General features: G+C 36.2%; 1 protein-coding gene across 1 annotated transcript in view; it reads left to right on the forward strand.

The window, feature by feature from the left end:
* LOC136037905 (uncharacterized) overlaps positions 1–19,410 on the forward strand; it is a 30,114-nt gene extending 10,704 nt beyond the window's left edge. Inside the window, exons 3-4 of the mRNA XM_065720763.1 lie at positions 4,660–4,815; positions 18,969–19,410. Coding sequence (XP_065576835.1) covers positions 4,660–4,815; positions 18,969–19,058 — 246 coding nt within the window. The 3' untranslated portion in view covers positions 19,059–19,410. The remainder of the gene's footprint in view (positions 1–4,659; positions 4,816–18,968) is intronic.
* The last annotated feature ends 4,115 nt before the right edge of the window (positions 19,411–23,525 follow it).

A 23,525-nucleotide genomic window follows, 5' to 3' on the forward strand; every position in this document is an offset into this window, starting at 1 on the left:
ACTTATACTCTCAAAACCTCCAGTAATTTATTGGTTTGCTTAACATTTATCTAGACCAATCAAATCCTTAGCATAATGTTAGTCTAGGAGAGTTCAACTTTTCCATTTAGTTCCCTACTTCTCTAAAGCTTTTGCTCTGTTCTTTAGGATAAAGTTCATCAAAATTATCTATATAAATGGGGATAGAACGCATCGCTGCTCAGCTCCAGTTCAATTCGAAACTAGCCACTAACCCAGTGCCCTACATTAGCCTTTGCAATTTTATTTTTGGACATATCACTTGTCAGTTTTACACTTATCACTTTAATGTTTATATTTGGTACACCATACAGGGATAGAACCTTCTTTAAAGATCTTCTGCTGGCTGAATCAAACGTTTGCTAATATTATAAAAAACTGAGAACTATAAAGGTTTCATAACACAGACAGTTCTCAGTCATTAATATAATACGGACATTTGGCTGACCCATCCTTTCCTCGTCCTAAAGCGATGCTGTTCTTCTCTTAAAGCATTACCATGTGATTTTCAGTCCCAATTGAATCATTTTTGTAAGCAATTTACTTCCGATAGATCTTTACCTTGCGATTCATCTTTCCTATACAGGGGTTTTGTTGAAGTTTTCTAAAATTGCTGTGTACCTTCCTCTTTTCAAAAAATACTTTTACTATGTTCAGTAATTTATATGTAGCTTCGCAACTACCATATTCAAAAGACTCATTTACTAGAGAGAGAGAGATCGGTATATTTAAAAACTATCGTAGCATAGAGCTAAATTCTGTTTTTTCACAAAAATCATACATTTAAACAAAAATCACACACTACAACTCAGCATTAAAAACTGATGTGAAAAAAGGCACAAATGAGTTTGGGTATCGATTGGTTCGTACTTTAGGGGGTACAAGTTTATTTCGTAATCGAGTTCGGCTATTGGGAGGGGCTGGTTCGGGTAGTAAAGATCGGTGGCTCTTATTGGCTAGGATGAATTTTCCAAATTGGTGAATAAGGTGTTCCAGCCGGACTTTAAGTGGAGATAAATTTAATTTAGCGAGGGCTTGATCGTAGGGTATGCCACGGTCTCCGAGTATAATCCTTGTTGCTCTTTTCTGGACGCACTCTATGTTGCGTAATAGGTACGCTGTGCGGATAGCAGATGGACCCCACACCGGGCACGCGTACTCGAGCAACGGGCGAACATAACACGTGTAGGCATGGAGAAGGCTTTTAGTATCACACCCAAAACGCCTCATTTTGGTAAGTGTCTGAAGGCTTGCATTAGCCTTGTGGACGGTTAAATTAATATGGGCACTGAAACTACAGTCACTAGTGAAAGTTACTCCTAAGATTTTTATTTCGTTCACAATCAGGAAAGGGACTAGAGGCATATCTATATTCCGCTTCAGAGGGTTGAAACGAATTATCTTCGACTTGGCTACGTTAATGGTAGTGTTTTCGACCAGGTAAGCGAGCACTATGGACAGATCATCTACAAACTTGTAACGGTAGTCGTGATGGCTAAGCAGGGAATTAATTACAGCCAGGAAAATTATTCCAGCTAATTTTGTGCCTTGTGGGGCCCCGCAAGAAGTATCTGACCATGATGAATTCGAATCGTTTTCGTGGAGTGCAAAGACTTTATGTTTTCGGCCAGTTAAGAAGTCAAGTACAAGGCCAAGGGTGCATCGTTTGGCCCCCATTTCCTGGAGATTCATGCCTGCAGTCCGGTGGCGGATTAGGTCAAAGGCCTTTCGGAAATCCACTGCGCAAATGTCTACGAAACAGCTACCATTTTCAAGCCATTGGAGGACGCAGTCAAACATCTCTACTAGGTAGATTGTAGTACTACACCTGGGGAGTCCACCGTACTGGAATTTATCAATACGCCCATGAATTTGTTTCAGAAGAAACTTGAGTATAAAGGCCTCAGTTACTTTCGCCAAACAAAGTGTAAGTGAGATCAGACGGAGATCGTCACATGCACTAGGGGCGCGCTTTTTTGGAATAATTCTAATATAGGCCCTTTTCCACTATGACGGGAAAAAGCCAGAAGCAAAACACTCGTTAATGATGCTTGACAGTGGTAATGCTATGAAGGCTGCATATTCACGTAGCAGTTTGGCACATAATTCACCAGGGTATGAAGATGTATTCGGTTTGATCTTCCGTAATTCCGTGTAAACATCAAACCCACTGACTATTATGTTGTTCTCAGGCTCACATTCTTCAAGTATGGTGGACTTCTCATGAGCCGTAATAGTTGGATAGGTAGTACAGATCTTGGTGAAGAATTCACTCACTTCTTCTGCACTGATTAAGGACCCGCCATCATTGCTGATCTTTACACTGCTGTCAAAAGCTTGGCCTGCCACCTTTTTCACAGCGTTATGCCACTTTTTGGGGTCTGAAGTAAGTAATTGGGAGGGCATGGTTTCACGACCATACCGAGCTTTGGCTTTCTTTACCAAAGAGACTATTTGATTTCGCAATTTCTTGCCGTTGATTATATCACCACGGGAGTAGAGGCGAGACCTCTCTTTTTATTAGTGATTTAATAGCTGGATATATCCATGGTTTGTCGTATTCACTAATAACAAATGATTTTGTTGTAAAGATCTTTAGGTATTGACTGTATAACGTGGCATTGAAATCGGATACCTTAGTTTCCATGAGCCCAGTATTATACACTTCGGGGAAGTCATATGTGCCAATCCATCGACCGTATTTACAGATGGCCGACTCCGTACAAGGACGAACGGTGACACCGGATAGTTTGGGCTTTGGTAAAGACTCTCCTGCTTTCCAAAGAATTGCGTTGTGGTCTGACATACCAACGGGACCAAGAGAAAAGGGAGGGGAGTAAAAATCATCACAATTTGTGAGTATAAGGTCCAATATGCCCCCCAAAGAGTGGGTGGGTATGTGTACTACTTGTTTTAAAGACAAACAAGATGATAACCAACTCTTCTTGGTTTGGTTAAAGTCTCCTCCTATAATAAAAGCAGGGCTACTGTATATACTTCTCAGGTGATCAACAGTCGTTTGGAGGTAGAAGACCAAGTCACCCCGGTTTCTTGCACTTTTCGGGTAATATACTGAAGCGACTATAATACAAGAAAAGCGCCGGGGAAGAGATTTAGGTTTGCAAATAGCCCAGATTACTGCATGAGCTGGATCAAATAATTCCGGTAATAATTTGCAAGGGATGTCTTTCCGTATGTACAAGGCAACACCTCCACCTAGTCTATGCTCACCTCGATCAGCACGTGTGCTCAGGAAAATTTCATAGCCTGCCATATGACCTGACAACCTATCAAGATTCCAAGTTTCTGTAACTGCGATACCTGGGATACTATTTTGACGGACGATAACTTCAAATTCTTCCATTTTGTTAAACAATGACTGGCAGTTTATAACGAGAAAATTCGGCATTCTATTTTTCGAATTAAAAGTCACTGACCTTAATAGAGGGGGAGGCAGATCACTACTAGTCGAACATTCCGGAGCTTGATTGAAGGGAATAAGAGATGGCATATTGGCATTTGTAGAACAGTCTATCTTAACAAGGATACGTTGATGGGGTGAGGTTTTCGGAGCAAGACTAGTTGATCTTAATGAAACGATAACTGGGATCATCAGCTGACCTCGTTTTCCGCCACGCTTGCGGCATCGCTTCTGCTTCTTACGGTTAGACAGGAGCTCTTGGGGCAGTGGTCTGTCATCTGGCGTTCTTCCGGGCAAATTTAATGTTACGAGTTTTGCAAAAAAAGATGGCGCCACAGCTCAGGTGAAAACAGTCCAATTAAGACTCCTTTATCATATTTGAATGGCATGGCGCACACATAAGACTAACTTAATAGTGTTAATAACTATATTATAAATAGTATTCCTTCGTTATATTGCGTGAAACAGGTACAATTAAGCTAAACTTAGAATTTTTGCAAAAAAAAGATGGCGCCACAGTTAACTCAGGTGAAAACAGTCCGATTAAGACCACTTAATCATATTTCAATGGCATGGCACACACATTAGACAAACTTAGGAGTGTCAATAATTATATAATAAACAGTATCCTTGCGTAATATTACATGAAACAGGCATAATTAAGCTATACTTAGAAAGGTCTCTGGGACTGCTGCAAAGCGTCAACCAGACGCATTTTTATTCTTTAAGTAATATCTTTAATCCTTCTTCACAAAATAATTCTCCTCTCACTTCCATTGTGTCAAAAACTTTTGCAAGATGTGCTGTTCTGACAAATAGCAAAAAATTGCAAAAGGCATAAAAAAAGGAACTTGGTCACTATATACTTCAATGTATAGAATTTATTTATCAGATTTTATAATGATAAATGATGATAAAATATCATCTTTTGAACTGTTTATTGTTTTCTGTCGGTCTTTTGCTCTCAGGTATAAAATAAATTCCAAACCTTTGAAATAGAAATATGGATGCAGTTTCGTTCAAATTATATGGGTATATGAGTTTTGTTCATAGTACATAGGGTATAAATACCCTATATTTTACTGTGTAAAGAACAACCAACTTTTTTTAATCTATCCTTACACGTACTTTTCATTTTTCTGCAATTAAATTTGGACCGGTTTTAGATGTAAATTCAATTATGATGTTCGAATTTTTTTCGAATTGTCTTCTAATTCTAGATTACTGACTGTGGTCTTGTGAACCTTGCAGCTCAACCAGAATCATTCAAGCGATCTATAGAAGAATTGGATTTGAGTCATTGCCTCAAAGTTACTGACTTGGGTTTGTCTAAACTCCTTCCGGAATTAAAAAGACTACGTGTCCTCAACTTGGAGGTAACTTTTAGTTGGTTGTTCCCATTTTTCAGGGTTTTATTTTTTAATAGATTGTATCTTCCACATTGCTGCATTATTTTATAGGTAGCCTTTACTTATTTAAAACTTTTGTTTATTTACTTTTATGACCTTTATTTAGTTAAAGAGAACACAGACAGAGTACCAAATAGAGAAAAAGACTTAAAAAGGGTAATAACAAAACAAAAAGATTTCATAGCGTTTGTCAAACCTGTTTACCGAGGTAAACAAGGGACGCCAAGAATTTAAAATTGACATAGGACCATTATATTGCCTGAAATGAGAGGTAAACAAGGGACGCCAGTCTATGGTCTTAGGCAGGTTGAACCAAGAATTTAGGATTCAACCTAACCCATTGGTTTGGTAGTGGATCTTAGGTTGACTCGGGCGAGAGTGTCTAGACTGTGGAATTTCTTGACACGGTCAGTGAACAGGAATAGAAGCAAGACATTAGCAGCATTCCATTTTGTAGTCCAATCAAAAATTGTTTTTGTCTCTATGATTTTGGAGTTGCGCACCATATTATTGCGTTGCCTTCATATTAGTATAATCCTAGTTTTGCTAGGGTTGAACTTGAAAATGTATTTTAACTGGGCCTGTTCGTCTTATTAGAGGCTCAGGAAAGGTTCTATTTTAAGTCTTACTTTGTTTAGCATTCTTATGACCACTGTGAATAGGAAAATTAATGGAGAGTTTATTGTGATATTTTTGAGTTTAGTTAGATTTGCTCTGCAGATGATGTCCTGCTTATGAGTTCAAGTCTTTCTTCTTTATAGCCAAACTTTGATTCTTTTATTTCTGGTCATAAGCTCTTAGGACTAAATGTTAAGGCTATTAAGACTGAATTTCCTGCTTATAATGCCCTTGATAAAGCTATGTCTTCTTTATCTGTTAATGTAGCAGGTAAATCGATTATACAGTCTTATTCACTGAAATAACTCCGCCTTGTTTATGGTCCAGATAATCATAATAACCTTATTCTTACTGTTGATATGTCATATCAGGTTTCCGCACCAGCTATGCATAATTGGCTGCATTGAAGTATAGTTATAGTAAGTGAGTACTTGCTAAACTGTATAGTGCCCTAGCTCTGCCTCACGCACTGTATATTTCACCATTTTTGGATTTGCTGTCTAAAACTGAGCAGTTAAAGGTTCGATCGGGGTTTTGTCGTTTACTGAAATTTGTATTCAGATCCCCACTGCATTACATGAAAAGTTTTATTTTGAAATGATATTGCGTTCCTGACCCTTTATATGCAGTGGGTTTAATAGATTGCAACGCGTTTGAGAGAAGCTTAAACCGTTTTTATTATTTTCTGTCATTTAACATTATTTACTACTCCTGTTTGGATTAATCTGGTATTATCTATCCTCCTATTTGTCTATCTTGTTTAGAAGTTGATTTTTCGTAAAAAAAAATTTCTTTACTCTTTTTATTATTTTTTTTTATATGATAAGGTGGGAAAAATAAGCCTAACTGTTGTAACTAGCTATACCCAAGCTATACATTAATACTATAGGTATGTAATAGCTACAGTTAGTATAATAGTATAATTATATAGTTAAAAATAAGCTATGTAACTATAGCTAACTATCTAAGCTACACATTAATACGTTTATTGTTTCAATTATTTCAAGTTTGTGCTTCAATCTACGAGACAATTGACTTGCCCACAAGTAGATATTCGAGAGATTAATCATTCTATTTCGTTAAATTTGTCAACTTAACGTTTCAGACCATATTTTGTTTTCAGCGTTTTTTTTTTTTTCTTTTCTTTTTTTCTTTTTTTTTTAGCGTTTCAGATTGATTACATGTCAATAAAATCCTTATTTTCTTTCACTTCTGACAATATTACTTTTATTAATTTATTCTTGTCATATAATGTCTGAGTATCAAATTAGATTAATGGCTGAAATTCCAAAATACAAATCCATATTTAACGCATAGTTAATGTCATTAAAGCATTTATACGAATTTTGGGTATTACCTTGAGGGTATTCATCTAGTATTCACGCCAATCATGTAAAAAGCAAATAATGTGTCATCAACATTCTGTGTTTAAAACAAGAAAAATAGTTATGCTTGAATGTCTATAAGCGAATAGTCTAGTCAATTTACAGGATTAGTTTCCCCTTCTTTTTGCTTTATTTCACGGTTCAATGCAATAATGTCAAGGAAAACTTTGCCTAGTGTTTTTACCTTAATATTCTTCTAATAACCAAAAGAAAGCTCATCCTGGTCTTAGTCATGAATAGTCCTGAGATGGAGCTAGGGAGAAAAATATGTTTTTATTTTGCAGTCCTTTGTACTTCAATGAGAAACAACCTACCCGGATTCGGAGTTAAATTTAGCATATAATGGTAAAATGTCAAAAACATTACGATGACAACAGCTTTATTCTCTGGTTCCTTCTTAGGTCTGTTTATTCCTTAAAGCCGTAGTTTCTTTCGATTTGATTTTGGTTGTTATACAGCTATTGATTTAAACAAATAAATTGTTCTGAGGGAAGTGAATAGCGAGGCTGAGACTTAAAACGAACAACAATTATTGCTTCACAACCTATCTAATATATATCGACAAAACTAGTGCAAATAAAATACTAATGGTATTTTCCTGTTTTATTTATTCATTTTATTCAAAACAGGAAAAAGCCATAGGCTTGTCGCTATGTTTGTGAGATTATAGAAAAGTAGCGTTTCACTGAAAGTACAAAAGCCGTTTCACTGAATGTATAAAAACTAAGAATATTGATTTAGGAGTCAAAAGTTCGTACGTAGACTGACAACAACAAACTAACCTATAACGCTTTTTATAGTCATTTACCAGCCATAATTTGAGTAACTTTCAATAGACAATCAAAATTATTCTAAAAACTTGACCATAAAAATGCATATTATTTTAACAACCGCAAAGTTATTGCACTACATACAAAAATAAATGTTTTCAGGAAATATCTTGTTTATCACCAGCTATAATAACTCAAAAGAAGCAGAAGTTAACATAAGTAGGGCTCACAACCTTCTCAAGACTTGAATATAATTTTTAGCATAAAAAACATTTTAAATGTTTTATCTCTTTCACTTTAGTAGATAAAAAAATTATTACCCTAAAACTTTAAGGATTAAATATCATTATATGTATATAAAAACTGACAATGCACATTCATTGGTATATTTTAGTAAATTGCTAATTATAGTCATGTCTTCAGAAGGCATGGGAGATCTAGTAGTAGTAGTGGCAGTAGTAGTAATAGTAGCATTGTAAATAAAAGTAGTAGGATTAGTATTCAAATATTGTTGTTTGGTAAAGTCGGAATCCCCCACAAAATACCCTCTTGGTTCCAACTTACATACAAAACTGTTCGTAAGATATTGCTGATATGCCCATTTGACAGCCTGCCTACAGACGGTGTGTTCTGATCCAATTCATATTCCCGTGAAAATTTCCCCTTCATATCCTTTGGAACAGTTTTTATAATTAGCCATTGCTGTGACGTTGCCGATATGTATTCTTCTCAAAATTTTCGTCTTAATGCTCTTAGCCCTTCATGTAGTTGCAATAGAAATAGTAGTCGGATTAATAGTAGTAGTAGAACTACTAAATGTAGCAGTGGTAGTAGTATTGCTAGTAGTGTGAGAGTTTTTGAATTTCAACTTAATGCACAAATCGATTCGTAAGATATAATCTTTTGGCAATCTCAATGCTCATAATGCATTTTAATTTAGTTCAAATTTGCTCTTAATATTCTCTAAAATTTTCACCTCCATAGACTTAGCCTTAGTAGTACTAGTAACACAGTAGTTATGGTGGCTGTAGGAAAAGTAGTAGCAGTAGTATTGTATTATTATTAGATGTAATTACATTAGTAGCAGTAGTTTTAACAGCAGTAGTAGCATGAATGTGTTGCCTTTCGGTCAGTTGAATACCTTGTTCATGATACTCCGAAATTTTCACTTTGATACGGTAAGCCTTTCCAAAAATATTGCTGATTTGCCCTTTGGACTCCATTTAATATCGTTTTGACTTGAATACTCAAAGGCTTACAAGTTTTTGCAATGGAAGTAGTAGCTTGAGTAGTTTAGTAGCAGTAGTATTAGTAGTATCAGCAAAAGTAGCAGTGTTAGTAGTGGGCATGCACATTATACCTTTTTGTTAATTGATTTTACCCTAAAAGCAATCTCTATAGCGTAATCTCCAAGTTAAGAATCAAATCTTTCCATGAGACGTGCTTTTTTTAAAACATGTATGCACATAGTGTGTTTTGATTTGTTCAAATTCCACCTCAATATTTTGTCACATTTTTCCGTTAATATGCATAGCCTTAATTTTCCTAGTGTCATAGCAGTAATGATAGTAGTAGCAGATACACGTTGCCTTTCGGTCAGTTGAACATCCCACCCATGATGCCCCAGAAGTGTCCTATGGATACGGTAAGCCGTTCCAAAAATATTGCTAATATACTTGTATCAGCAATATGTATCCTCAAAGCATGTTTTGATTTAGTTAAACTTTGCTCTCAATATCTGTAAAATTTTCTCCAAGTCTCAAACGTTCTCCAAGCATTTTCTCATAGCCTTAATTGTACAGTATCATAGTAGGAGTGGTAATAGTAGGAACAGCTATGGTAGTACTACTACTACTACTAACTCACCACAGCACCAATCCGCCTAAGACCAATACAGCTGCGCACGCTCCCCTTCCGCACTAATCTACACAAAGTCTCCCTCTTTACACCCTCCCAGGAAGTTCCTATTTCTCTTAAATCTTTCTTTACGACATCCGCCTCCCAAAACTGCGGATAACCTGCTTTCCATTTAGCCCAAGACTGATTGGTCAGTTGAATATCCCACTCTTCATGCTCCAAAATTGCCTCTTTATACACTAAGCCGTTCGAAAAGTACTGATGATACGCCCGTATCAGCAATCGGTATGCAGATAGTGTGTTTTGTTTTAATTCAACTTTCCCCTCAACACTCCCTGGAATGTTTATTTCGATATCCATAGCCTTCGTATAGTTCTTTTTTCAGAAGCAGTAGTTTCAGTGAGCAGTAGTAGTAGTAGTAGTATTAAATTTACCAGTAGAAGTAGTTGTAGTTGTAATAGCGTGTAAACGGTGCCTTTTTGGTCAATTGATCATCTTGCTTATCATCTGCTGTAAGTTCCAAATTAGTATACATAGGCATTCTTGAGTTACACCCTTTTGACAACCTGTATTCATGTTGCGTGTATTAATGTTACTAAAAATTTTCCTCTATATTATCTGGAAGTCACTTGAATGCCTTTTGTCTTTTTGGAAATGAAAGATCAAACATGCTCACATTTCTCAATAACATATATCATATGTAAACAATTAACGAATTCCCTAACTTACAGTTCTTGTCCTGATAGCTGTGGGGGTTTTAACATCCCCAAAATGCATAATTACTGAATCTTTCAACAATGTTGATCATCATAGTTGTCTCAAAATTTTGATTGAATATGCTTTGAGAAATGATGAGCGGGGGCTGAGGCTGATTGCCTTCCAATCACTTTTATTGCTTATACAGGTCAGTAGAACTTCCAATTTTTCTATTCTAATGAGCCCTACTTGAGGTTTATACGACCGCCCATACCATAAAACTTTATATGCCAGGGGTGGAACTAGAAATAAATATTTGGGGGGCCACTGAACCAAGGGTGCCTTGTTTACCTCTCATCCTAGGCAATCTATTCGTCCTGTGTCAATTTAAATTTTGGTCATCCTGCCTGAGACTCTAAGTGGGTGTGCCTCTCTAAAAGCTAACAAGCAAAATGCTAACAAAGAAGCATTGGTTCAATAAGAAAGTCATATTTACTCCCGCTTTGCCCTGCACAGTTTAATTGTCTCCACATCGTTTGTAAATAATTCACGGTTCTGGTTTATTTGTTTCATTCTTTCAGAGTCTAAGGCATTCCTGACATCTTGATCCTCTTGCTTGAACGAAGCTAAAAGTGCTGTAGCTCTACACTGGTAATTCATATAATACTGTGAAATGGCATGTTGTTTAATGGCACCATCTTTTCCCCCAGACACAGCCGACCACTCTCCACCGCTATTGGAGTTTCTCATTATGACACAAACACTACACCAAAGTCCCTCGTGTTCTTGGTGACGGTTCACCACAGCCAGGGAAACCTAGCAAGAAGCTTAATGTTAAGTCGATGAGTAACTTCATCCCCCATTCGTCTTTGTTTTGAAGTCAGAACTCCGGATTGGTTCTGTGGCTTCCATATTTTGTTAAAAAAAAGTTATATCTCCACATGTTAGTTGGTTCGTTTCTTTTAGTATCACTGTGAAACCGAAGTCAGAGGAGGGTGTGATGCCGGTGTAAAGCGAGGAGAATGTACTGCTTCTTGAGTATGTCGTTTCCATCTGCTGCATCTTAGTTCTTGTATCATCTCTCGATCCTTCTCCTAGCTGATCAGAATGTTTCACTTCAATGTCTGTATCGGAATCGTGGGAAAAAGGCGGTGACAGTTCGTTATCCTTGGCGAAGTTGGTAGGCAGTGTCTCTGTAGTCGAATTTGTGTGAGAACTAGAGGCAAAGGGTAATGGGAAACTTGAAGTTATCGTCAGAGTCTTTGAATTCGAATGAGCATCATGAACAGAGGGAAACGACAGACTTGTGGCATCTGAAAGAAATTTTGTTTTGTTTTTCTCTTGTTAAAGAAAACCCTTTAAGAATATTAGTGAAGGTAGGCGACTCAAAATAATTGATATTTTTCTCAACTCTCGTCGACCGTAAATCCTCAGTGTCTAAGCAAATTTGTTTTTGTGAGTTAGTTTTTTTCTAAACGAATTTATAGGGTTTAATTAATCCTGTCTGATCAGTATATTGACCTCCAGTGCTCAATCAAGTCCTTAATTATGAATTCTGAGTATTCCTCTCGTTGCAACCAGTTAGGTCATTTTTTCTTTGTAAAATTCCCCGTGAAGCAGTGGAATTTAAGAAAAAAAATTCTCAAAAATGCGCCTTAAGTAAAGATACAGCATTTTCTTATGATGATAATGCTCACTTCAGAAATGGATGGTCTTGAATATACTCTTTTGACAATCTCAATGCACATAGTGCATTTTAAATTAGTTCAAATTTACTCCCAATATTCTCTAAAATTTTCACCTCCATAGACTTAGCCTTGGTAGTACTAGTAGGACAGCTGTTATAGATAACTTCGAAGACCACACTGCCTTTCCATTTTACCGCTTTTTACATTAGAGTTTTAATGCTGATGATGAACAATATAAGTCTTCGAAATATCCAGTTAAAAATTTTATATCTGTTCACTGTTGATTAAAAGGTTTCATCTCTATTTTTAACTGCTATACTTTCGTGATAGTAGTTATGGTTGCTGTAGGGAAAGTAGTAGTAGCAGTGTATTATTATTAGTTGTAATTACAGTTGTAGCAATAGTATCAACAGCAGTAATAGCAAGAATGTGTTGCCTTTTGGTCAGTTGAATATCCCCTTCTTAATGCCCCGATATTTTCACTTTGATACGGTAAGCCCTTCAAAAAATATTGCTGATGTGCCCTTTGGACTCCATTTAATATCTTTTTGACTTGACTACTCAAAGGCTTACAAGTTATTGCAATGGAAGTAGTAGCTTGAATAGTTTAGTAGCAGCAGTATCTGTAAAAGTAGCAGTGTTAGTAGGGGGCATGCTCATGTTATCTTTTTGTGAATAGATTTTTCCCTAAAAGTAATCTCTATAGTGTAATCTCCAAGTTAAGACTCAAATATTTCCATGAGATACGTTTTAAAAACATGCATGCACATTGTGTGTTTTGATTTTTTTCAAATTCCACCTCAATATTTGTCAAATTTTCCCCTTAATATGCATAGCCTTGATTTTACTAGTGTCATAGGAGTAATGGTAGTAGTAGGAACACTAGTAGCAGCAGTATTAATAGCAGTAGTAGCAGACACACGTTGCCTTTCGGTCAGTTGAACATGCCACCCATGATGCCCCAGAAGTGTCCTATAGATACGGTAAGCTGTTCCAAAAATATTGCTAATACTATTGTATTAGCAATATGTATCCTCAAAGCATGTTTTGATTTAGTTAAACTTTGCCCTCAATATTCTGTCAAATTTTTTCGTAGCCTCAAATTTTTTCCTAGCATTTCTCATAGCCTAAATTGTACAGTATCTTAGTAGGAGTAGTAATAGTTGGAACAACTGTGGCAGTACTACTACTACTACTAACTACTAATCACAGCACCAATCCACCTAAGGCCAATACAGCTACGCACGCTCCCTCTTCCACCCTAATCTACGCAAAGCCTCCCTGTTTACACCCTCCTTGGAAGTTCTTATTTCTTTTAAATCTTTCTTTGCTATGTCCTCCTGCCCAAACTCTGGATGATCTGCTTCCCGTTTAGCCCAAGACGGTTGGCCGAAAAGGACGATCTTTGGCAATTTGTAATAGCGTATTATTAGTAGTAAGAGTAACTGTAATGGCAGCAGTAGTAGGTGCGCGTTGCTTTTGGTCAGTTGAATATTCCACCCATGATGCTCCAAAATTTCCTCTTGATACAGTAAGCTGTTCCAAAAATACTGATGATACGCCCATATCAGCAATCGGTATGCAGATAGTATGTTTTGATTTAATTCAATTTTCCCCTCGACACTCCCTGGAATGTTTATTTCAATATCCACAGCCTTTGTAGCTCTTTCTTCAGAAGCAGTAGTTTTAGTGAGTAGTAGTAGTAGTAGTAGTAGCATTTAATATACCAGTAGAAGTAGTGGTAGTTGTAATAGTGTGCAAACGTCGCCTTTTTGGTCAATTGATCATCTTGCTAGATGCTTGCTAGAATTAGTATGCTTAGGCATTCTAGAGTTACGCCCTTTTGACAACCCGTATGCGCATAGCGTGTATTAATGTTGCTCAAAATTTTCCTCGGTATTCTCTGAAAGTAAATTGAATGCCTTTTGTCTTTTTGGAAGTGAAAGATCAAACATGCCCACATTTCTCAATAACGTATACCATATGTAAATAATTAACGAATTCCCTAACTTACAGCCCTTGTCCTGATAGCTGTGCGGGTTTTGGCATCCCCAAAATGCATAATTACTGAATCTTTCAACAATGTTTAACATCATAGTTGTCTCAAAATTTCGATTGAATATGTTTTGAGAAATGATGAGCGGGAGAGGAGGCTGATTGCCTTCCAATCACTTTTAATATTTATACAGAGCACTAGAACTTCCAGTTTTTCTAGTCAAATGAGCCCTACTTGAGGTTTATACGACCACCCATACCATAAATTGTATATGCCAGGGGTGGATCTAGAAATCTTGGGGGGCCACTGAACCAAGGGTGCCAATGTGATTCTAAATTCTTGGTTCAAGTCGCCTAAGATCATAGGTTGGTGTGCCTTTTTACCTCTCATCCTAGGCAATCTAATGGTCCTACGTCAATTTAAATTCTTTGTCAAGCTGCTTGAGACTCTAGGCAGGCGTGCCTTTCAAAAAGCTAACAAACAAGTATTGGTCCAATAAGAGAGTCATACTTACTAACGCTGTGCCCTGGAAAGTTTAATTGTCTCCACTGTGCTTGTAAATAATTCACGGTTCTGGCGTATTTATTTCATTCTTTTAGAGTCCAAGGCATTCCTGACATCTTGATCCTCTTGCTTGAACGAAGCAAAAGGCGCTGCAGCTCAAAACTGGTAATTCATATAATACTGCGACTTGGCATGTTGTGTAAGTGCACCATCTTTTCGCCCACACACAGCCGACCACCCTCCACCGCTATTGGAGTTTCTTATTATGACACAAACACTACACCAAAGTCCCTCGTGTTCTTGGTGACGGCTCACCACAGCAAGGGAAACCGGACAAGAAGCTCAATGTTAAGTTGACGAGTAACTTCCTCCCCCTTCGTCTATGTATTGAAGTAGGAACTTCTGCTAGGTTCTTTGGCTTCCATCTTTTCTTAAGAAAAAATTCAATATCTCCAGATGTTAGTTAGTTTGTTTCTTTTAGTATCACTGCGAAACCGAAGTCAGAGGAGGGCGGGATGCCGGTATCAAGCGAGGAGGATGTTCTGCTACATGGATGTGTCGTCTCCATCTGCTGCATCTTGGTTCTTGTATCCTCTTTCGATCCTTCTGGTAACTGATCAGAATGTTTCACTTCAATGTCTTTGTCGGAATCGTGGGAAAAAGTCGGGAAAAGTCGTGGAAAAAGTGACAGTTCGTTATCCGTGGCGAAGTCGGTAGGCAGTGTCTCTGTAGTCGAATTTGTGTGAGAACTAGATGCAACGGGTAACGGGAATCTTGAAGTTATCGTAGTCTTTGAATTTGAATGAGCATCCTGAACTTGGGGAAACGACAGACTCGTGGCATCTGAAATAAATTGTTTTTTTCTTGTTCAAGAAAACTCTTTAAAAATCCTAGTGAAGGTAGGCGACTCAAAATAGTTGATATTTTTCTCAACTCTCGTCGACCGTAAATCCACAGTGTCTTGGCAAATTTGTTTGTCTGAGTTAGCTTTTTTTCTAAACAAATTTATAGGGTTTCATTAATTCTTTCTGATCAGTATATTGACCTCCAGTGCTCAATCAAGTACTAAATTATCAATTCTGAGTATTCATTTCGTTACTACCAGTTAGGTCATTTTTTTTCTTTGTAAAATTCCCTGTTAAGCAGTAAAAAATAAGAAAAATATTCTAAAAAATGCGCCCTAAGTAGTGATAGAGCATTTTCTTATGATGATGTTGTTCACTTCAGAAATGGATGGTCTTGGATGTTCTGCCAATATAAGTTGTTTTGTCGAAACACTGTCAAAATTCTGTTTTTACACGTGTATTAATAATTTCTATCTTAACTCATTAGCGCCCAACGTTCCCAACTGGGAACACCTTACTTTAAATTTTTTATGACTAACACGGTAGCAGCTAGGGCAAATTTTAAGCGTCCCTTAAACTGTCATAAGAATCACAGAAGTTCTCAATTTTTTTCGGACCGGGATTTAGTTTCGTTCTCTGGATTTTTTTTTTAATATAGGAAAAAGTATGTTTTTGAAAGCTCTCGGGTTCTAATGGAGTACCAGGGAATGCAAGTGGTTGAAACCTCTTGTTTCAGCTTTTTATTCTTCTATAATCACCACTCTTGAATCTATGAAATAATTGCACCAAAAAGTCTGCAAATAGAGTATGCAGTTTCAGTTAACCAAAAGTACTCCCAACCGGGAACGTCTGGCGTTTCGCAGACCTAAAATTTTTCACATGTTTCGTTGCAGGCGATCACTTCTTTTTTGCAGATGGGCCCCAAAAAATGTGCTTCTATCAAAGAAGCTCTAGGGTTAATAATAATAAAAATATGGGGGTAATATCGGGGTAGTCAATGACGAAAAAGAGGGAGACAAGGGCAATAAAAAAAATATGAACAGTCTCCCAAGTTGTCTTGTAGGAACGATAGAGCTTGAGATAATTGATCCTTGTGAATCAGCTAGTCTACGTCGACCGTATCGATCTGAATAGTTTCCTACTTTCAAATTATGTTCAGATGAAACAGACGACGTTCCTCTAGGACTTTGTCCTAGGAAGATGGTATTCTATCCTGTTTCTTACTACAGACAGGAAACTCAATAAGATAGAGCATGTGAATTAGCTCTCCCAAGTCCCACTCGGCAAACTTCAATATCCGACACATTTCCCAAAACCCCGCTATAATGTGTCTCCTCTCCCGTGACCCATCCTCATACCCCTATCAATAACTCTCGGAAACCGTACCCTAAATTGACGTGCTTTTAAGAAAGAGAATCGAAAAAATCTGCTAAAATAACTAAAAAAGAAAACACAATCTGAAGATGAAGATCTGCCCTCAGAATCAGTACTTCAACTAATAACCGAGTTTAATTATATGAATAATTTTCCCCGAAACCGAGGTTTTTCTTATAATCTTATGACGAAATGATTCGTAAACTGATCGTGCGGGTAGTTTCATGTCTAAATATCTAGCAGATCAACAGCAAAATCTTGGGCAGGCCACTGTACCAAGGGCGCCAATGTGACTCAAGGTGGGCACTAAGTTGACAAGTTTATTTTAAAAAAGGTTAGAAACAAGAACGGAATAAGAGTGCCAGAAATGTCTTGGGGGGGGGTCGCCCCCTCAGATCCCGTGGTTCTGTTCTTGGCCTATATTGCCTTTAACTGTTTCATTCCTATAATTACAACCAAATTAGCTATGTAATTAAGATGAATAGATGGATAGATTTATTCACACGAAAGCCCTATTGGGCCATTCAATTAGTAACAAAACTAAAATTAAGGATTTGTTTGAGGGGGAGGGGGTTTATTATTAGTAAAAACTTACCTTTCGATTTCTGGATATTTTACTAAATATCCGCAAATATCCTTCTATCCCATTCTACATTCAGCCATCAGTCTTCGTCTATTATCCATTCTATGCTCGTATTCAGATTGTTTCTTTTTATCCATTTTGAAATTTTAGCTACAAAGCTACTTTTCAATCTAATGTCAAATTGTGAATTGACCAATAGCTATAACTTCCGGTGCTACCGAACGTTTATCTGGTAACACGAAGAAAAGCTGATTCATCAAAGCACGAGTTTCTATGTTCGTAAAATAGGGGGAAGCTAGCAGCAGTCAAAAGATTTTTATGTCAATTTTGCAGATATATACTGAACCGAATGAAGATAAATAAATTTTGTTCGTTTTAAGTTTCAACTTTGCTCTTTACGTTCATAGGAAAGCTTTGTTTGTTTGGTTATTAATTGGGTAAATGAGCTACGAATAATTGACCAAATTGACAAGTTTACTACAAAACATTGTAAAAAAAAACAGAAAAAGAACAGAATTGGATTGAGGAAAAATCTTGGGAGCTCAGGCCCCCAAGGGTGTGATCCATAGCAGTGCTTGGAGGCACTGCTATATGTTATTTGAACTTACTTTCGATGGCTATCTCAAAGTATCCATGAGATGTAGTTAGTTAAAAGAGGAATTCGGGGAAGAGGATGTTGGTTGTCTTTTATCACTTTTGGCTCTTATAAAGGGAACCAGAACCTAGAACCTTTAGTTTCTAATCAGATGAGCCTCTTCTAAAGTTTATGTGACCACCCCTTCCACAGAAATCTTATATGCCCTGGGGCATGACTTGCAACCCTTTCCCCCATGCTCTAGGGTTTTCAATCAACCACGAAGGCCTTTTTATATGATCTTTGTACTATTTTGAATATAATGGCTTTCTCAAAATGTCTATTTAATACATTTTGGAAAAAGAGGACCAGGGGGCTCTTGTTAGCCTCCGACTCTTTAACTTTCAAAAAGGGCTTTAGAACTTATTATTTCCAATCGAGCTAGTCCCCTCACCTCTTCCACAAAAATTATATATGTTAACATTAGCCAACTAGTATAACTTATAGCCCCTGCCCCTGAGGGCTTTGGGGGTGGAGAAAGTTGTCAGCCCCAAATACTTAATTTCCAAAGTCCCAAAGACCTTTCAACCATGTTGAACAAAATGGAGATCTCAAAATTTAGTTTCGATATGTTTGGGGAAATAGGGATCGTGAGGGGGAGGCTTATTGCCCTCAAATCACTTTCACTTTAAAAGAGAGCACAAGAAGTTTCAATTTCCAATCGAACGAGTGCCTTTCGAAGATTATATGAGAATCCCTTCTCTATGCTGTGCCTTGGTCAGAAGAAAAGACTACAATTGTCCTAACATCATTCTTTACTTAGGCAGCGCACTTGCTCTGCAATAATTTTCGCTAATATTGAATTACTAATGGGAATAGTCAATTAACAATTGACATGTCTTCAAAAGCATTGAAAAACGGAAAAACAAAGTTTTGAATATTAATTGTCAAATAAAAAGAGTAAATGTGCTATAAAATTATTAATGAATACTTCATATTCCTGCTGTTAATTTTTTTTTACATTTTATTTTACAATTTAATTGTTTTCCATTTTCCACGAAGAAAAGGAGAGAAAAAAAAAGATGAACACGAACGCCTAAAGAAATAATTTTTTTTTAGGTGAAAGCATTGAGAAGCATTTTAAATTAATGTTGATTTTGTTTTAATTGCCCTAGAATTTTTGTCTCTTTTTTTGAAATCATGAGCTTTATTTTCTCTCCTTCTTTCCAGGGTTGTCGTGAAGTGACTAGCAAAACGCTCGAAACTGTGAAGACATATTGTCCAAAGCTTCGGTACCTAGGTGTGTCTTTCCATATATAAGATATATTGGATACTCTTTTATTGGATACTCTGCCGTTAATGAAATTGGAATGATTCCTAAGATTACTGCAATATTATTACTCTGACGATGAAGATTACTTCAATATTTTTTTTCTCGTGATTTTTTGTTTTCCATTAGCACAGTCTCGGAAGCTATGCTTTTGCTGTGCTATCAGTACGATATTTCATTGTTTTGATAATAAAAGTTGTTCTACTACTACTAATAAATAACCTGTATTATTTAAAGTATAATCATTGTAACTTTAACAGTGAAGGTAGTTTTTAACTATATTTTAAATTGATGTATGTTGTCCTTTTTTGTTTAAATCATTAAAAAAAAAAAAGTTCTGAATGCGAGTAAATTGTTAGAATTATCAAAACTCGCTCCAATTTCTTGAAAAATCAAATAGAAAGATGCCTTAAGAAGCTAAGTAGGAAGCTTTTTAATATAGAAAAAAAAAATCGAAACTCATGTCCTACAATCTGAAAAAAAATTGTTCAACAGCAGCCTTGCAGACAAGGCTTTTCCTATGGTTGGCGTTGCCTGAAAAAATTTATTGCAGCGCCCCCTCCTGACTCAAATATACGTATGAAAACAAGAAAGGAAATAATAAATGAAAAGAGAAAAATCAAATAGGTGAAAAACGAAGATTTCGTCAGCCAGTAGCAAAATATGAAAAACAAGCAAATATTTCGACAAAGACCTCCGCCAACTCGTCTTTTTTTTGTTTGTTTTTTCCTAGTTTGTCGCTGAGTTTCGAGACGTATGGTAGTCTAGTGAAAGTTTTTTTCTCAATCGCCAGTGTAACTGAATCAAGGGGGACGGGCTCCCTATTTTACCTTTTTTAATCGTCTATCTATTATATTTTCAATGAGATTGATTGGGTAGCCATTGTAGAATAGAATATCTTTAACGTAATCTAACTCGGATTTTACATGATTACGTGAACATATTTTTAGAACCCTGTCGACTAAAGAAATTACTACCCCTCTTTTTACACAAGGAGGGTGGTTTGACGAGAAATGTAGATACTGATCATTATAGGTCGGTTTTCTATATATAGAAAATTCAAGGCTAGGAATATTTTTTATAATTAAAACATCCAAGAAAGGAAGCTTTCCTGAATCTTCCAGTTCTATTGTGAATTGAAGATTCGAATCAAAAGAATTCAAATGTACCAAAAAATCTTTTAGAGAGTCCTGACCATGTTCCCAAACAGCAAGAATATCATCAACGAAGCGAAACCAGAGAGTGTTTTAAGGGCAAACTATTCAAAGCGGATTGTTTTATGAAATCCATGTAAAATTTGCAAAAAAGGAGACAAAACAGTGCCCATGGGTAGGCCCTTGACCTGAAGGAAATTTTTTTCTCGAAACATAAAATATAAAGAGAACTTGTTGCAAAGACGTACAAATGTCATTATTGTGTAGATTTCCAAGGTTTTATAATCTGGCCAAGCAGAATTTTCCTCTAATTTTCTTTTTAAGGCCTGTTCACATTTATGGACATCGAATGAAGTGTACATGGAAACTGCATCAAAACTAGATAAAATAGTTTTTTCTGTTATACTATGATTTTTCAGCTTATCAACAAGATCTATGGAATTTTTTATATAAGATTTATTTGTTGTTAGAAAAGACTTGAAAATTGTAGCTAAGAATCTTCCTACACCTGTAGCTGGAGAACTAATGCTACAATAGGACGTAACGGAGTATCCTTCTTATGGATTTTGGGTAGACCATACAATTTTGGGGCTGAACAACCTCTGGGGTAAAATTTTCTGTACATTTGAGGGGTGATTAGTCTATTGTCTTTTAAATTTCTAATTCTTTTCTCAATTGCTTGGTGTATTTATCTGTGGGATCAGTTTTTATTTCTATGTAAGTATTTTTATCCAATAAAAGGGTAGTTATTTTATTTTGATAATCTGCAGAATCCATAATCACACTTATGTTTCCTTTGTCCGCTCTTGTAATTACTGTATTTTTATCTTTTTTCAAATTTTGGAGGATTTTAACTTCTTCCTTTGATTGTGCTAAAAGCGACCAAGACAGCTTATAATCAAGAATACTCTTTACTATTTCCCCCCCATTAGTAGGTATGGATTTTCAACTTCACCATGATAGCTAGAAAATACCGGACTCGACGCTCGTAATAATTTCTGATATATTTACGTGTGTCTGAGACATTGCAAATTTAGGTCCTTTTGATAGAATACTTAGCTCCTTTGGTGTGAAAACCTTTGAGGATAGATTTTCCAAAGGAGAACCAGGACAAAATCTAGGAAAGAAAATCCGTGTTTGTTGAAATTCGAGTTTTGAAAATTTTTCTGGTAATCGAGTTTTCGCTAAATTAAAAACGTGTCGGAAAGACCTTTGTGAGATATTTAAAATTTGGATAAAATCTAGAACGGATAAAGTCTGATGTAATAAAGTTTTGAAAATAGATATTTTATTACTAAGGATATATCTTTAGTTCCTTTTATTAGTTCAAGTTCCTTTTATTACCAATATCCATCCATTTATAAACAAAAAATATCCCAAAGGGCTCAATGGCCCGTTATTTGGGAAAAAAACAACAAAACAAAACATAAATAACTATTAATTACATTCACACTTAAAATATATTTAGAGTCTACTCACCAATCCTCACCCGAGTACAACCGGTCTCCGCACCACCTACTTACAAAAAATAAATAAAAATAAAAAAAAAAATATATATACATCGAGGATCCAACACTCACACCACCCAAATCTAAATAAATAAATTCAATCTAAATAATTAAATAAATAAATTAAATCTTGATAACTAAACAATATAAATAACTGATCAATATTATAATTTAATTTATTTTTTTTTTATTAAAAAATTCTTCAACCGTTTCTTGAAGGATCCTATGGTACAGGACCGTCGAATCCCAACAGGAATGGAATTCCAGGCACGTCCGACAGCAACTATCAGACCAAAGTCCGAGCGCACTGCAGGGGTGGATGGCACTAGCACATCATCCTTGTTTCTAGTTTCATAAGGACTGACATTTCGAACAATTTCAAAAAGCCCGGAAAAACTTGATGGAAGGTCTCCACGGAAATACTGAAACGCAATGAAAGAGAGGTGTAATGTATGAATATCTTTAATCTTCAGAAGTTCAACAGAGATATGGGTGGTAGACTGAAGAACTTTTGCTGCTTTCAGTTGGAGATTATGTAAAGGTGTAAGTACAGATGGAAATGTTGACATCCACACTGACGAGCAGTAGCATAAATAAGGGTAAATAAGAGAGAGTAAATAAGAGAGTCTAAGGTCTTATATTAAATTGGTGGTATATTGAATAAAGTGGTATTATATTGAAAATATAATAGATAGACGATTAAAAAAGGTAAAATAGGGAGCCCGTCCCCCTGGATTCAGTTACACTGGCAATTGAGAAAAAAACTTTCACTACATTACCATACGTCTCGAAACTCAGCGACAAACTTGGAAAAATTAAAAAAAAAAACATAGTCTTTCTGTTTCTTTCAAAAATGAACAAAAAGTTGAACATTTTTTCAACTCGGGAAAGGATAAAACGGACCCTATACGAGGTAGTGGTGTCTACAGAGTCCTGTGTTCATGTGGAAAATTTTACATTGGCAGGACCCATTAACAATTAGGGGAACGACTGCATGAACACAAAATTTCAATAGACATGTCCCTGAGATTTGAAAATAAAAATAACAACTTTGATTCAGCTCTGGCCCAGTATATATACGAAAATCCTGACCATTTAGTTCTTTTTGAAGAGGCAACTTTAATATCTACCGTAAATAGCCTACTGCATCTTTTAGAGGTAATTGAGATAAAAAAGAAACATAAATAGAAATTTGGCTATAAATAGAGACATGGGAGATATTTCCTTAAGCCCAATTTATAACAACTTAATATTAAAAGACTCTATTAATATTTTCGCCCAGTCTAATTTAAGACAACCTGTCCGCATATCTAATGAAAACCGAAATTGTAAACAGGCGAAATCTGTTGCAATGCAAAGGATACTTAATCAATCTAATTGGTAATTTCTCTTTCATTGATTTCAAGTTGGTTTTTGTTTGTTTGATTCAGTGTCTTTTTTCCTCTCGTGGAGTTCACTTAAGAAGGTTAGATTTTGTTGTTGTTTTTTCTTTTCTTTTTCCTCTTTCTTATTTCTTTGAGCACTGAGGACGACTTGGCGGATGTCCTTGTCGAAATATTTGCTTGTTTTTCATATTTTGCTACTGACTGACAAAATCCTCGTTTTTCACCTATTTGATTTTTCTCTTTTCATTTATTATTTCCTTTCTTGTTTTCATACGTCATGCATAGTATGGTTAAGAACGTACTGACTCAAATATAAAATAAAAAAGCCAAATTAAAGACAAAATTTGTTCAAAGTGGGTAATCCCCCAGCCCCTCAAGTCACGGTGCACGGTTCAAATGTCCAGGTTGCC

This window comes from Artemia franciscana, chromosome 17 (genome assembly GCF_032884065.1).
Source record: "Artemia franciscana chromosome 17, ASM3288406v1, whole genome shotgun sequence".
Classification (NCBI taxonomy): domain Eukaryota; kingdom Metazoa; phylum Arthropoda; class Branchiopoda; order Anostraca; family Artemiidae; genus Artemia; species Artemia franciscana.